General features: G+C 31.7%; 2 protein-coding genes across 2 annotated transcripts; both read left to right on the top strand.

Annotated features, from left to right (window-relative positions):
- Positions 1 to 11,458: 11,458 nt before the first annotated feature.
- On the top strand, positions 11,459 to 12,107 carry LOC127105926 (proteinase inhibitor PSI-1.2). The gene is made up of 2 exons (XM_051043144.1): positions 11,459 to 11,582; positions 11,754 to 12,107. Exons 1-2 carry the CDS (start codon positions 11,540 to 11,542, stop codon positions 11,948 to 11,950), a joined length of 240 nt encoding a protein of 79 aa, XP_050899101.1. The 5' UTR covers positions 11,459 to 11,539; the 3' UTR covers positions 11,951 to 12,107.
- Positions 12,108 to 16,118: 4,011 nt separating this feature from the next.
- On the top strand, positions 16,119 to 16,732 carry LOC127105927 (proteinase inhibitor PSI-1.2). Its single transcript, XM_051043146.1, has 2 exons — positions 16,119 to 16,284; positions 16,386 to 16,732. Exons 1-2 carry the CDS (start codon positions 16,242 to 16,244, stop codon positions 16,580 to 16,582), a joined length of 240 nt encoding a protein of 79 aa, XP_050899103.1. The 5' UTR covers positions 16,119 to 16,241; the 3' UTR covers positions 16,583 to 16,732.
- Positions 16,733 to 17,287: the final 555 nt, after the last annotated feature.

Consider the following 17,287-nt stretch of genomic DNA (forward strand, 5'->3'; position numbering starts at 1 on the left):
AGGGATTAGTAGCCAATCCCCCGTTATTCAGTGTGTCGTTCTTTATGCTCGAACTACGTGCTGATGCTTCTGAACATGTGCCCCAGATCCTTGTCCATAGTCTGTCAAGTGGAAAAGGATCCCACTTTCTAGATCCCCACGCTTTCTTTGTCATGAGCTCACCCAGGCCAGGGTTAAGAGCATGAGGTCTCATCCTCATTACCATTTTGATCAGCTTCACCCTAACATTCAATGTTAGTGGTTAAGAGCTACAGATTACCCTTTACAGTTTGGCTTGTTTGTCGAGGTTGACATGACCCCTCTTGACTAAAGCCCACCCATTGTTTGAGCCTCTTGTATGGATATAGTGTGTGATGTTTGTTTACTTGTGAGTTAAGTTCTTGTTAGAGACCTCAACTGAGGGATGTTGATTGCTTGACAACTATTAGGCTCGAGTCTTAATCTCCCTATTAGTTTGTTGTTTCCCTGGTCTCTGGTTAGGAGAGTGTTTTACCCCATGAAACTTTTGATGTGTGTGCTCTTGAACTAGGAGTTTCCATTTGAGCTTAATTGGAGGATCATTACCATGTTCATCCAAGTGGAAGATACAAGATACATTGAGGATCTCTTATGAGACTTGTTTGATTGCTTATACTTTGTGCTTGCTTATTCCAAAGGATGGGAGCTACTTGGATCATCAATATGATCTCAAGAGAGGGACTCCTAGTGTGGTTTCATTTCTTATCCCTCATCATTTTGTTTTCCTTAGGACTTAGCCCTTTTTCTTCGTCTCTCCACTCTAACCCAAGCCAAAAATTTTGTGCAAACATTCAACCTTTGTTTTCAACATTAGAAACCTAAGCCTTATGCTTTTGATTTTTCAAACTTTCTTTTCATAACACTTATTTTGAATTGAATCTTTAAGTCAACTTTGACTACTTTTGTATATACTTCTAATTGGTAAATATAACCCATTCAAATTTCCCTTTTGTGGTCCCAATGGCCACTTTCTTAATCAAAATTTTCCATAACCTTTAGCTATTAGGTTTGAGTTATCCTTGTGGTAGATGTAATACTCACCTATATCCTTAGTGATGGACAATGAGTCTTCCATGCTTATTATAGGGTTAACCCCTCACTAGCATGTTGAAGCTATCCTCACATGGTGGATTTGTGGTTTGGTTGAGTTTTCTCCCTTTGATAACAAAAGACCTTAAGGCTTTTGGACCAATCAATTCACCAATTTGTTTTGAGATTTTTACCCCAAACTACGAGGTTTTGATCCTAATCTTTTTAAGAGGGTACGTAGGCAATGTGTTTATCCATCCAAACACAAAATGTAAATAACTTATACATTCTCTTCTCATCTCTTCAATCATGTTTGCACAAATAAAATTTTCACAAAAACAAACTACCTTTGCAACAAGTATGAAAAGGGCTCCCTAGGAGTACCTAGGATGTTTTGGGTGCCTAACACCTTCCCATTGCATAACCAACCCCCTTATCCAGATCTCTGTTTCTTTTACTAGTTTTTTGTTAAAACTATTAGGTTTTTGTTCGCTTTCTAACCATTCCTTTGGATAAATAGAAGTGTGGTGGCGACTCGACTTTGTATGATTTACCTTGGATTTAGTCAATATCTCCAATGGTAACGAATACCCCGCTACAATACTCACGAGACACGAATTCAAATTCTCATAAAAATGTTTTAAAATTGGACTTTCGAGACCCATGTGGGGCCCTTGAAAGTAGTAGCGAACAATGATAGATGTTCCATGTAGAGGTGGACTTATGTGACATTTATCTGGCCCATGTAAAAGGTAGCTTTTAGAGAGAGATGTTCCAATTGTATTTGAAGTGAGTTAGTGACCTGAACCCAGACGTGGTAAGTTATGGACGTGGAAAGATGTCTTTACTTCGTAGGGGAAATATATGACCCGAACCCAGATCTGAGTGATATGTTATTATTGGTATTAGGGAAAGATGTTCCTCGTTTAGTGGACAATATGTGACCCGAACCTAAAATCATATGGTGAGTTATGGTCGGGGAAATATGTTTTGTTATGTTAATAAGCTCTCAAGGTAGAAAGTGGGTTAAGTGAACCCGATTTGTGATATTCACACACGAAGTGGGATTAATTAGATCTCACATTTCTGAAACCTGCATGATTGTATGACATGTAAGGTAAAGAAAGCGCTGGCTCAAATAAAATAAGGTATGAAAATCTGTAGAGCTGGGCAGACTTCGAGGAGTAGTTTGAAACTCCACTCAGATATAATATCTTATCTCATTCATTGTGTTATTTTATGTAGACTGAGAAAAGATAAAGGTGAATGCAAGATGACTTGAAGACTTGTTGGCTTGGATGTCTCATATTTTTATTATTATCCGAAGTGCTTATGTCTTAGTTTTTGTATCATCATTCGTAGTTTATGTATCAATATAATGTTGTACTCTATCAATCATATATTATGTGATGTCATTTAGACCCTTGTGTATAAACTCATGTACCAAATTTAATGCTTTAATGATATTATTCTAGACATATATTGTTGGGGGTGTTACACCCGAATAAATATTTCTCACAAAATTCTCTCACTAGAAATTCTTCTCTTTCTTTAGTGGATAAAACTAATTGATTATAATTTTGCACTTATAAATACAAATGAAAGAAACATGACTTTTATAGGAAAATGATAAATAGTTATAATTTAGCCTTTCCTTAAGATTCTCGTAACCTTCTTTATCTTGATTTACTGTATTGTTTCTTTTTTTTAATCATTCTTTCTACCTTATACAAAATTTTCGCATAATGTCAAATTTGTGAAAGAACAAAATAATGGAAAATTACAATAAAAATAATATAAAGTGAAATATACAAATTATTTAATACCATTCACTTTATCACAAAATTTATCACAAAATTCACAACCCAATTAAATCCAAAAAAATATTTCTCTCCAAGTATTTCTCACAAAACTCCCTCACAAAAATTTGATTATATTACTTTGTTGGATGGAACTCATTGGGTTTAACTTGAACTTATAATTACAAAAGAAAGAAACATGTTTTTTTTATATTTTTTTATAGCCAATAGAAAAGAAAAAGATAAATGGTTATAGTTTAACCACACCTTAAGTTTCTCATAACCTTCCATATTTCTATTTACTATTTTCTTTTTTTTTTCTCCTTCTTTCTCTTTACTTTGACCAACAACATACTAGTTGTTAGGAAATAAAGAAAAATGTCATATATTGTTTGATTAGAGGAAAAACTATATAATGTGAAAACATATTTTTAATTAATATTAATAGAAATATACAAAGTGTTTAATAACAATCACATTCTCACAAAATTCACAAAAAAAGTTCCACCAAGAAAAATATTTTTGATTAAATATTTCTTACAAAATTCTTTCATTGAAAGTTTTATGATCTTAGTTTGTTAAAAAGAACTCGTTGGTTGTAATTTTACAGTTGTAATTAAAAATGAAAGAAACAATATTTTTTATAGCAAATAGAAAGAAAAGATAAATTGTGATAAATTAATTGCCTCAAAAGTTATCATAACCTTCTTTATTTATCTTTATTATTTATTTTTCTTTTGGTTCTCCAACTTTTTTTTTCTTTGACCAAAAATACACGAGTGGTTAGGAAACTACACAAAAATTCTGTATATTGTGGAAGAAAAAAAATGTTGAAACACAATAAAAATAAAATAAAGTGAAATGTAAAAGTGTTTAATAACAATCACCCACTCACAAAACTTACTTTATAGATACACCTAAATAAATATTTTTCTCTAAATATTTCTCACAGATTTTTTTTAATGGAATTCTTCTTCTCTTCCTTTGTTGGATAATACTCGCAGATTGTAACTTTTCACTTTATATACAAATTAAAGAGATATGATTTTTATTCATGGAGCACAAGGTTGAAGATGAAGAAGATGGCAGAAGAGAGAGAAAACAAATATGTAACTAACTTTTTGAATTGAAAAACAATTTCAATTTAGAGTCTCTTACAAACTAAAAGCTAAGTTCAATATTTATACAATCAAAACAAAATGAAATGAAATTCAAATTTAGAACAAATTAAATGCAAATGAACCTGAATTTGAATTACAACTAATATCATCCCTTAATTCATATTCATCTAACTAAAATAAACAACACTAATTTTATCCTTCAAATGGATAAATTGTTCAGTCTTTATTGCTTTAGTCAGAACATCTGCAAATTGCTTCTAAGTGCTACAATGAACAACTTCAATCATTCCATTATGAACCTGATTGTGAAGAAAATGAAACTTAGTGTTAATATGCTTGATTCTTCCATGTAGCACTGAATTCTTAGCAAGTCTTATAGATAATTTATTGTCAATCATCAACTTCACAAGCTTGCTCACCTTGATCTTCAGATCCTGCAACAAGTTCAAAATTCAAATAGCTTGACATGCAGATAAAGCACCGACAATGTACTCAGCTTCATAGGTTGACAATGCAACCACTGGTTGCTTCTTGGAACACCAAGAAATGAGACCTCCCATATACTTGAATAAATATCCAAAAGCACTTCTTCTGTTAACTCTGTTTCCACACCAAACAGAGTTTGAATAACATATCAGCTCTGAATCCAATTTAACATCAGAGGGGAACAAAGCTTCATACCTCAAAGTCCCACTAATATACCTTAGTATCCTAACAGTAGCTTGGTAATGTGACCACTCTAGTTTGTTCATAAAATTACTCACCATTCCAACTACATACCAAATGTTAGGTCTAGTATTACAGATATATCTCAATGGGCCTACCAACTATTTGAAAGTTGTAACATTTACATTATCATGCTCATCATCAGAATCCAGCTTGTGATTTGTTTCAACAAATGTGATTGCATACTTGCAATTTATTAGCTCAAATCTCTTCAGAAGCTCAAGTTCATACTTTAGTTAATGCAAGATTATACCCTTATCATAGTACATAATCTCCATTCCTAGAAAATATACCATGTTTCCTAGATCAATCATCAAAAACTCATAGCACCTTCTTGAACTTTACTATCACATATGAACAACTCCCTGTTAGTAATATATCATCAACATAGAGATACACCAGAATCATATTGCCATCCTATGTATGCTGAACATAAACACCATACTTTATCTCATATTTTATGAATCCTTGAAGCTTGAAAAATGAATCAGTTTTCAGATTCCAAGCTATAGGAGCTTGTTTTAGTCCATACAAGACTTTATGTAACTTGTACACCATCCTTCCTATTTCTTTTTCACAAATCCAGACGGTTGTGACACATAAACTTCCTCTTATAAAGGACCATTCAGAAACGCGGAGTTAACATCTAAATGTATTAAAGGTCAATTTCTATTAGCATATATAACAATCACCAATATGATTGTTTCATGGCTAGCTACAGGAGCAAATACCTCAAAGTAATCTAGTCCAGATTTTTGTAGAAATACTTTAGCTACTAACCTTTCTTTGTGTTTTCCAATTGATCCAGCTGGCTTTAATTTCACCTTATAAACCCATCTCACACTAATGGCTATCTTGTTCTTTGGAAGTTCAGTCAACTCTGAATTCTTGTTTCTTTCTATACCCTAAAGTTCTTATTTCATGGCCTTCAACCATACTTTCTTCTTGAGAGCTTCTTCAGTACTAATTGGTCTAGAGTCTAACAATATGGCACACTGAATTACTTCCCCTTCAAAGTCTATCTCAGTATCTTGTAACATGTCAAACTCTGCAAATCTTCTTAGTATTTGTCTGATTCTTTATGGTCTCTGAACTTGTTCAGAATCTTTTTCAGATGTTGGAACAATATCAGATGCTAGACTAACTTTAGAGGCTGGAACATCTTTAGAGGTTGGACCACCTTTAAAGGCATAATTACCACCAGATTCCGGGTCATCATCAGAATCTGGATGAGAATCATATTCACCTTCAGAGTCAGACTCTCCTTCAGACTCAACTTCAGAGTCAGACTAGTCTTCAGACTCAACTTCAGCATCAGAGTCACCTTCAAGCTCTAACTCATCTTTAGAGATAAAATCTCATTCAGAGTCTGAAATATCTTAAGAAGTTAACTCAGGTGTTAACAATGCACAAGAGTTGGATTAAGACTTGTTCCAATCCCATGCTTCTGTTTCTTTTACAATGACATTTATGTTGAATACCGCCTTGTTAGTGACTAGACAATAGAGCTTATAAGCACCTCTATTGTGGTACCCGATCAGTAATATTACTTTGCTTCTATCATCCAACTTCGTTCTAGTAGCACCTAGAACATGTTTGTAACAAACATAGCCAAATACTCTGAAATGCCTCACACATTGCTTATCTCCAGTCTACTTCTCAAAAGGAACTACTCCTTTCGACTTCTTGGTTGGACATCTGTTGAGCACATATGATGTAGTGGTGATAGCTTCTCCCTACAAGGTGTGAGGGAGCTTTTTCTCCTTCGTCATGCTCCTTTTCATATCAAGCAAAGTCATGTTTCTTAGTTCAACAATACCATTGTGTTATGGAGTATATGGAGTTGTCACATAATGCTCAAATCCACTCTCTTCACAAATCCTTCTAAAATCCAATGAGTTGTACTCACTTCTACCATCAGTATTGAGAATTTTCAACTTTTGACCACTCTGTTTTCATACTTCACTTTGAACTTCTGAAACTCAACAAACACCTCATGTCTTTTATAGCCAATAAAAACAAAAGGTAATTGGTTACAGTTTCACTACAATTTAAGATTCTCGTAACGTTTCTTTCTTGTATTTACAATTTTTTCTCTTGTTTCTCATTCTTTCTCTCTTCTTTGACCAACAATATACCAATTGTTATGAAAGTACACAAAATTTCTCATATTGTCAAATTATAAAAGAAAAAAATAATCCAGAAACACACTAAAACTAGTATAAAGTGAAATATACAAAGTGTTTAATAATAATTATGAAGAAGATGTTCATCATCTATCTTAGTTTAGCTTTGATGAGATAAAAGCTTATCAAAGAAGAAAAAGTTTGAAGTCTAACTCAATCAAATATCAAGAGTGCATAACCTATTGGATATTTTGAATTTAAGGAAAATTGATCTTTATGCTAAGGTACTTAATTGCAATTCATTATGTATAAACATTAAATACTCATAAAAACTGCCATTTATTAATCTCTAAAGTTTCTAAGCATTCATGCATCAAAATCACTAAATTTCAGCCTTTTCAAAGCATATTTTTCAAATTTTATAGTGCGGTAATCAGTTACATAAATCACGTAACTGGTTACAGATTAATTATGTATGATTTTTTTTAAAACACTCTCCACTTTTTAAGTCTGGTAACTAGTTAACTGATTTTATAAATCGGTAACATGACTGTTTTTGTTTGAAGTTTGAAAATCATTCTACATTTTTTAAATCAGATAACATTTTACTGGATTTAAGAAACATGCTACAAAATGTATAATTATATCTTTTAATGAACCATTGTCATTCTAAACCATTGCAAACCTTCATGGAAATTTCAAAACTTTATTCATATATTCATCGAGGTTTCTTAGGGTGTATTTAAGGTTAGATTCACCAGATATTCAATTTACCCCTTTCAGTCAAATTTAAATACAATTCAAAACTATTTTAAGTGATTCATTCATCAAAACCTTGAAATTTTTTCTGCATTAATTGTCATATCTTTGCAAAACGTTTATGAGCAATTAAGGTTATTATATTTGAATTGTAATTTAAAAGAGAAGATTAATTTTGTGCGTTGGAATTAATTAATAAACATTTCACATATTAAAAAATAATTAAAAGTATGTTGTGACTTAATCATCAAGTTTGTGGTGATAAGTTATGTGTTGTTAAAGTTTCTTTGATTAGGGGAGATTCAAAGTCTACCATAGTGTTTAATGTTTGTTGTAAAAGGTTCTTCGATTCGGGAAGATTCAAAGTTCACCATACAGTTTGGTGTTCATGTTAGAAGATTATAAAAGAGAACTGAGTGTGAACTTGTACAAAGATCTAACATAGTAGAGAATCCTTCAAGGTATGAAGGGACTAGATGTACCCTTGGTTGATAAGGAGGACTATGATAATTTCTTGTATTCATTTATTTTCCATCAATTCAATTTTATGCACTTTATATTGTTGAAAACATATAATTTTCATATCTCAAGAAAATTAAGATCATAGCACTAAATCGAGAAAAATCGGGCAACCTTAATTCATCCCCTATAGGTTACACTCTATAGTTACAATTGACATCAGAGTAGATTGCGGTAACTTGCTCCTTGATCTGGATAAATATGTCTTCCGGATAAACCATTCTTAGTAGATGGTGGCAGCACCAACAAACCACCATGTTTCGTTGGTGAATACTATGACTTCTGGAAAATTCGTATGCAAATGTTCTTAGAAACACAAGGGGATAAAGTATGTAATACTGTCAAGAATGGAACTTTCATTTTTATAACCGTCATAAATAATGTAGAACAACCGCATATAGAAAGTTTTTGGAACGATGATGACAAGAAGATAGTGTTGTTTGATAAGAAGGAAATAATATAATTGCATTTTCCTTAGGAATGGACGAATTCTTAAGAGTTTCAAATTGCAAAGCAGCCAAGGAAATCTGAGAAATATTAGAAGTAACACATGAAGGAACCGAAGAAGTCAAGAGATCAAAATTGAACACTTTATCACAAGAATATGAAGTATTTAGAATGATGAACTAACAAATCACTTAACCGCTCTTGGAAAATTCCTCACCAATGATTAACTAAAACTAAAAGTCCTTAAATCATTGTCTTGAGAATGAAAACCAAAAGTGACGGCAATATGCAAAAATAAGAGTCTTTCTAAAGTATCATTGGTTGCATTATTTGAAAAACTTCAAGAATATGAAATGGAACTTGATCAATTTGAAATATGTGAATTGGCTCATGAAAAGCTGGAGAATCATGAAGGGCGTAAAGTTAAAGTTGGATCCCTTCCTTTGAAGTCTAAATTTGATAGTGATCAAGAAGAATAAACTTAATCTAAAGATGATGAAGATGATGCACTAATCAAGAAATTTGAAAAATTCTTAAGAAATGAAAAGACAAAGAAAATTATTCAAAGAAAAATATCAAGTTCAAGAAAAAAAGTTACTTGTTTTGAATGTGGAAGAAGAGATCAGTTCAAAAGTGAGTGTTCTACTCTTCAAAAGAAGATCAAAGTCAACAATAAGAAGGTTTGGAAATCAAAAAGAGCTAATGTGGCATGGCAAGATAATTAGATGGTTTCATCTTCAGAGGATGAAGAAAATGAGGTTAGTGTTCTTGAACCATCTTATGATGAGTTGCATAATACTTTCCTTGAATTGCATGAAAAATGTTTGACTTTTTCTAGAATATGTTCAAAACAAAAGAAAATAATTTTATCTCTAGAAAATAAGGCTAATGACATGAAAGTGGAGTTAGACAAAGTCAAAACTCATCATATAATAAATGTGAAACACTGGAATAAAGAATTGTTGAATTGAATTAAGTGTTAAAGAAATATGAGAAATGATAACTTGGTCTCAAAAATGTGTTAAGCAAATAAAGGTATTAATGATAAATATGGGATTAGATACTCTAAATTTGATAAATTAAGTACAAGTAAAATCATCTTTGTTAAGGTTAACAATAAATTCAATAATATGGAGTCGAGGAAAGTACAAGTTGATATTCATCATAAGAGGGCTTATGTTAAGAATAATTCTTATGTCTCTAAATAGAAGAATTTCTTTAAGACTATGTGTTTTTAGTGCAATACAAAAGGTCATAGTCCTAATCCTTGCTACATAAGAAACTTTGATGTTCCTAATGGTGACTATGTGTTAGTAAGAAGAGAAACTAATCCAAAAGGATCCAAAGAATATTGGGTACATAGAAAGTATTATTGATTGTTTCTTGCAGATATTTGGAAACCATATGCTAACATTGTAAAATTAAGATTGGTTGTTAAAGATACAGTAAGACCATATGATATGGCAAGATTAAATTTTTATTTGATTGAAGATGAGTTAAAAAGATTGACACCTTCAATTAGCATTGTGAAGAAAATAAGTACTTTAATATATGATGTATCTTTTCCTATATTACTTTACTTTAGATTTTAGTGTCTTTATTTTTGATAACGTCAAAAAGAGGGAGAATAAGAATGATTATTTTTTTTTATTTTTTAGGATACCAAAAATAAAGCATGAGTTGCAAAATAAAGGCAGAGAAATACAAGATAAGGGGCATCAAATGTCAAACAAAAATTTCCCATTAATATATTTTGTCACCATCTAAAAGGAGAAGATTGTAAAGAAGATATTCATCATATATCTTAAATTAGTTTTGATGAGGACAAAAACTTATTAAAGAAGAAAAAAATTTGAAGTCGAACTCAATCAAATATCAAGAGGGCATAAACTATCGAATATTTTGGATTTAAGAAAATTGATCTTAGTGCTAAGGTAACTAATTACAATTCACTATGTATAAACTTTAGATGCTCAAGAAAATTCTCATTTATTCATCTCTGAAGTTTCTATGTATTCATGCATCAAAGCCACTCAATTCAAGTCTTTTCAAAGTATATTTTTTGAATTTCATAGGGTGGTACCAGTTACACAAATCACGTAACTGATTACAGGTTCATTCTGTTTGATATTTTTTAAAATGTTCAACACTTTTTAAATCAAGTAAACAATTACCTGATTTAAGAAAACAATTACATGACCATTGCTGTTTAAAATTTGAAAATCATCACGCACTTGTTAAACTAGGTAACTATTTACCTTATTTAAGAAACATGGTACATAATACAATTGTGCCTTTTCATGACCATTGTCATTCTAAACCATTACAAATCTTCATTGAAATGTTTCAAACTTTTGTATCTATTCATATAGGTTTCTTAGGGTGTATTTAGAGTTAGATACATCTGATTTTTGAATTACCTCTTTCACTCAAATTTTAATACAATTCATATATGTATTAAGTGATTCATTATTGTCATATCTTTGCAAAACATCTCCATGCAATTAAAATTATTATATTCGAATTGAACATTGAAAGAGAAGATCAATTTTGTGTATTGGATTTGATTCAAGAATATTTCATATATTCAAAATGTGTTAAAAGTGCGTTGTGTCTTAATAATCAAGTATGTGGTGATAAGTTATGTGTTGTAAAAGGTTCTTTGATTAAGGGAGATGATGATAATACTATTTATTTTAGAAGTCAAATACCTTAGAAATGTCTGACGTTATCAACTATGTGAATAGGAGAGTGAATTATATAAAATATAGTAATAGCTTAGTATATCTTTTTATTTGGATTAATAGCTTAGGATATATTTTATTTCTCTTATCTTTGTCATCAAGCACGCCATTATTTTTGTAATTCAATAATGAACACAAGTTTTATGACCAAAAATAAATAATCAGCACATGATTCCTTTCATATTATCTTTGCTATTAATTTTTTATGCTATAAATATGAGACATAAGCTTCACAAGTGTTGCAAAGAAACATGGCTTTAAAAATTGAGACAATCTTTCTTGTCTTTGTATATGGTAAATCATGAACCTACCATCTCTCTTCTTTTCAACACAATTTTTTTTGTCTTTTATTTTTGTTTTAAGTAGTTTTAGCAATTTATTATAAGCTTTGTATAGAAATAGAAATATGTTATACTAATTTTTTTAAAAAAATATATCTAACTTTTGTTTGTGTTTATGATCTAGGTGCTATACTTTTGGGAGGCAACCTAAAAAGTGTGGATGCAAAAGTTTGTCCCTTAATATGCTATGATTCAGCTGCTTACATGATTTGTCCTTCTGATGGCAATCAACACCTCACTCCACCATGCAATTGTTGTCTTGCATCACCTGGTTGTAAACTTTATCAAGGAGATGGAACTCTTATTTGTACTGCTACCTAAATTAGGGATGTGATGTTAATGTCTATCCACATATACTAAGATGAGTTTTCAGTTTATATAATTATGTTGTAATATGTGTGATAAAAAAACATAATAATTTGTAATATGAATAATACAACATTATAAATTTAAATTTCTATGTTTTGGATTTTAATTAGTGCAATAATATAATATATTATATGATAAAGTTTTTGCGATTTTAAAAAGATTTAAAACTTTTAATATTTGACGACTTTCTTTTTCTAAAGTTAAAAATAAATTCTATATTTTTTTAAACTTCAATGGTAAAGAAAAGTTGCACTGATCATGAGTTCGACTTCTAACGTGAACAATTTTGCGTTTTATTTATTATAATAAAAGTGGGGTTATTTTTTTTTTAAATTAAAAATAAATTATATATATTTTTTGAAATTTAAACTAAGAAAAAAATGCATTGGTCTTGAGTTCGACTCCCATCTTCAATAGTTTGTATTTTATTTATAATAAAAGTGGTATTTTTTAAAATTAAAAATAAATTTCATTAAGTCACCCAATTTTTTTCCAATATATATAAATCTCTAAATTCATTCATTAAAGAAACTCTTCTACCTACAAACTTCATCTTTCATTAACAAAACTCTATTTTCCCACTAAAGCAAACTCGAAAACACAATTTATTTCATAAATAAATCTCGAAAAGATCATTTATTCTACTAACGAGTTTCAGAACTCCATTATATTTTCTCAAACTCGAACGAGACAAGGAGAGCATGAATTCAACTTAGCAATGTTAGTCATTGTTCGTGTTGTGTCGGGTAAAATGTTTAATGTTGATATTTAGATTTAATGTCTACAGTTCTATTGATTTTGTTGTTGGTGGTGGTTCTTGCATTTATTTTTGTTATTTTTGAGATTTAATATTTTCTTTTGTCCCTCCCAGATCATTTATAGGGCAACCCGAATAAAATCCTAAGGGACATTTGAATGTAGTGACAACCCGCAGTGGTAAGGAAGTGGGTAGTTCTAGTTCTAAAGAGATGGAGGTTGAAGTTAGTGTGTCAACACCACCCGAAAAAGAAGGTTGTTGAAGAGGTTGAGAAGGAAACATCCTATATTGCTCCTCCTCCCTACAAACCTATTGTTCTTTTCCCACAAAAGCTTGTGAAAGCCAAGATGGAATCCCAATTCAAAAAGTTTATGGAACTTATTAAGAATATCCACCTCAATGTGTCTTTCATCGATGTGCTAACCTAAATTCCCTCTAATGCCAAATTCTTGAAAGAGATCCTTTCCAACAAAAGAAAGCTAGAGGACTAAGAAACCGGTGGTCATAATTCTTGATAGAAGTGCGATGATCCAAAACATGGTTATCCCTAAGCTAAAAGATCCGGGAAGTTTCTATATCCCTTGTCACATAGGTACCATGGACTTCGATAGAGCTCTTTGTGATTTAGGAGCCAGTGTTAGCCTAATGTCTTTGTCCGTTTGTAAGAAGCTGAACATGAGAGACTTGAGGCCTACCAATGTGTCTTTCCAACTGGTCGATAGATTGGTTAATTATTCCATAAGTGTGTTAGAGGATGTCCCGATAATAGTGGGAGAGTATTATTTTCCGGTTGACTTTATTATTATGGACATCAATGAAGATTCTCAAATCCCCATAATTTTAGGAAGGCCCTTCTTAGCTACGGCGGGGGACATCATAGATGTCAAGAGAGGGAAGTTGTCCTTTAAGGTAGGAGATGAAAAGATTTAATTAATTTTATAAAATTTGTTGAAGAACCCTTCTTTAAGGGACTCTTGTTGTTTGGTTGATTTGGTAAGCGGTTATGTTTAAGAAAACCCACCAAAACCTCCCTCGATCGCTAAATTGGAAGAGTGGTTACCTGATGATACTAAGGTTGAGAAAATTGATACCCAAGCTAAGGATTTTGAAGGATCCTTGGGGGATAATTCTATCCCCACTAACCAAGGCAAGGATGTGTCTTTTAAGGAAGATGGTAAGTCAAAGGGAAAAAAAGCCCGTCTAAGGCCAAATAAGAATGAGTCTAAAGGGAAAAAGAAAGTGAAATAGAAAGTCTGTGAAAAACAGACCAAAAATATGAACCTCCTAATAGGAGGAGGAGGAGAAGAGAATAAGTTTGTATGGAATGAATGTCTATAGTGAATTGGGTCCCTTAAATGGCTAAGAGATGTGATAAGGATTCCAATTTTAAGGAAGCATCATCTTAAGTTGAGGGTGTAGATGGTCGAGTTAAACAGTCTTAAACAAAGCACTTCGTGGGAGGAAACCCACGCTTTTTGCACTAATTTTTCTTTTTATTATTTTCTTTTTTCTTTTAGTTAAAAAAAAGCTCATGAAGGAAGAGAAAAAAAGACAAGGAGTAGTCTTGGATGATGTCCAAGCAATGATGAAACAACTCATGTTGCGGCTCCCACCTCCCGAGTGAGGTTCTTGTGAGTTGTATTCCCTATTGCTTACGGAAAAATATTGATGAAAATGTTTAGTTCAAGTTAGGGGGTGGGGGTACTTTTTTTTTCTTTCACTTTTATTTCTTGTATTTTTTTGTTCATGTTTCTTTCTTGTTTTCTATTTTTCTAGTTTGATTGATGCATTAAGATCTACTTTTCGTAGTTTTCCCAATACTAAGATCGTAACATTTTTTATGACAAGCTTAGGTTCTAGGAAAGGTGAGAAAGTATATAGAGTTTTAGGGAAGAAAGGCTAGGACTAGGGGCAATGGAAAAGTTTGAAAACTTAGGTTTGATCCAAACACCTTAGGTCTCCCAGAGTGAGGACGTGAGTCCAACGTGTGGATTTGTGCGATAGCACTCATCTCTGAGAAGTATTTCCTGATTAGTTTATATTGAAGGTCCATCATAATTAAAAAGACTTGCATGTATGTATGGTTGGTTGCGAAACAAATAATTTGGACACCAAAAATGATGAAAAAAAAGTCATTAAAGACAACTAGAACTTCTAAGTTGGGTAACCCTCACCCAATTATTTAGCCTAACGGTGGTTGTGTCTCAATTGTCGTCCCAAAGTGGACCAATAAACGCCAATGTACGTAAAATCATCGGAAAAAATAAATAAAAAGGTGCCTAGAAAAAATTCTCAATCAATCTTGTGCATGAGAGGGAAACAATAATTACAAATGCCTTAATAATATTGTCCAAATGAAATGAGAAGAAAAAAAAAAGAGTTAAGCCCAAAGAATAATTGGATAGGTGTCCGAAAGGGAGACTTAGATTCATGATTTTACCGCAGTTAGTGTTCTTGTAATACCTTTGTTACATATGATTACCAAGAGAGCTGGGCCTAGCCGATTGGAACAAAGAGTCATATATGAGTACCATTGACCTCATTTCTATATGCTTTATCATGATGTGACCGTTTGATCCGAAGAATCATGAATTCAAGCTTTGTTGCTTGAGGACAAGCAACAATCAAAGTTTTGGAGAGTTTGATAAGTGGTATTAGCATCACTTTTTCTAGTAGTTTTCCTTTAGCATTTTACCGCATTTTATGCGTTTTCCTTTCATTTGCCATGTTTTATGTTTTGCTTTGTATTTTTGTGAATTCCAAGGTCTAATGAGCATCCAAATAAAAAAGGATCAAAAGAAATAGAAATAGAGCGAAAATAATATTTTGGAGATATCTCAGGTTGGAGGAAGTCAAAGTATATTTTTCAGCGTGTTACACATCATGATAAACACGTGGTATTTTGATCATATATAGAGCATCGTAACTCGGAATGACATGAAACACGTGGTATATATACCTTTAGGGCTTATGTTTTCTTAGAAAGGATCGATGTCCACCTAATCAATGATGGACCGTTGAACGCTTACTTTCAATGGAGACATCAGTTAATAACGAACTTGACCTTCTTTCTATAAAAAAAACCATACACATTGTTACCCTTTGTGTTGAGGAACACTACGATTAAGTTTCTTGTTTGAATTGTCAAAATTAATCTCAAACCAATTAATCATGTCAAGTGTGAAGGCTTTAATTTGACTTTTGTGTTTAATATACAATTTACTAGTACTATTATTGTTCAATAAGTCAAAAATAAACAAATCTAAAAATGTGTATCATCGAAAAATTGAAAGCAGCAATCTGAATTTGACTTTTCTCTTGACACCAATCAAATGATAAGGGTGAAGGATTGGATAAGGCACTCTATATTGTGATTTTTAACGTTGGCTTATTTGCCAGCATAGTTTCTCCTTGCGAATATTCTATCATATTATTTGTTTATGCTATAAATATGAGACATAAGTTTCACCAATTTTACAAAGAAACATGGCTTTAAAGATTGAGACTATCCTTCTATTCTTTCTCTGTGGTAAATTTTCAACATAAAGTTTCTGTTTCTTTTCATTTTGCTATATTGATCTTGAAGCAAATTATTGTGTACTTTATATAATTTTTGTGTTTATGATTCAGGTTCAATTCTTTTGGGAAACAATTTGAAAGTTGTTGATGCTAAAATATGCCCTCAATTTTGCTATGATGATCGGTCATACATGACCTGCCCTTCTTCAGGAAATCAACACCTCACTCCACCATGCAACTGCTGTCTTGCATCAACTGGTTGTACAATTTTCAAAAAAGATGGAACTTCTCTTTGTACTGCCAGTTGAAATAGATATTGATGTGATGTGAATGTTTATTCACATACTCAAAGATCACTCTTCTGAATTTTAATAAGTATGGCATAATATTGTCATTTAGAAATTACAATAACTTGTAATATGAAAAATGAATCAACTAATAACTAAAATTTCATGCTATGTCTTTATTACTATTATATTTCAAAATACTTTTTGGGTTCAATTCTGAATATAAGTTCCCAGGCTACTAAAAAGAAGTCATAGGAGTACCTAGAACAAATTATAAATATCTAAACACAAAGTGTTCTATTTATTTCATCTCTTATGCAAAAGTATAGCAAAAATACTATTTTTATTTAAAATCTAGGAAAGAAATGCTTCCCTATAAACACAACCGATCACCACTTCTTCATCCACAAAATCTCAAACGCAGCAACAAATTTTTTTTAGCCGAACTTTTAATAATGTTTATGATATTTCATCGAGTAAGCTCCCACAAACTTGTGTAAAAGGTGATAGAATCATAGTCACAAACCCATAATACAAATATCTAGTTGGGATTGAGACATGAAAACATAATCTACACGGCAAAATCATATGACGAAAGAATATAACTCTTGGTTGAATACGAATGGTCTAAAAGGGGGTTGAATAGACATTTTATTTCTTAAAAATTAATTTGAAATTAAAATTTGACTGCGAAAGATTGAAGAGTTTTTAGAAGAGATTACGCAA

This window comes from Lathyrus oleraceus, chromosome 7 (assembly GCF_024323335.1).
Source record: "Lathyrus oleraceus cultivar Zhongwan6 chromosome 7, CAAS_Psat_ZW6_1.0, whole genome shotgun sequence".
In the NCBI taxonomy this organism is placed as follows: Eukaryota; Viridiplantae; Streptophyta; class Magnoliopsida; order Fabales; family Fabaceae; genus Lathyrus; species Lathyrus oleraceus.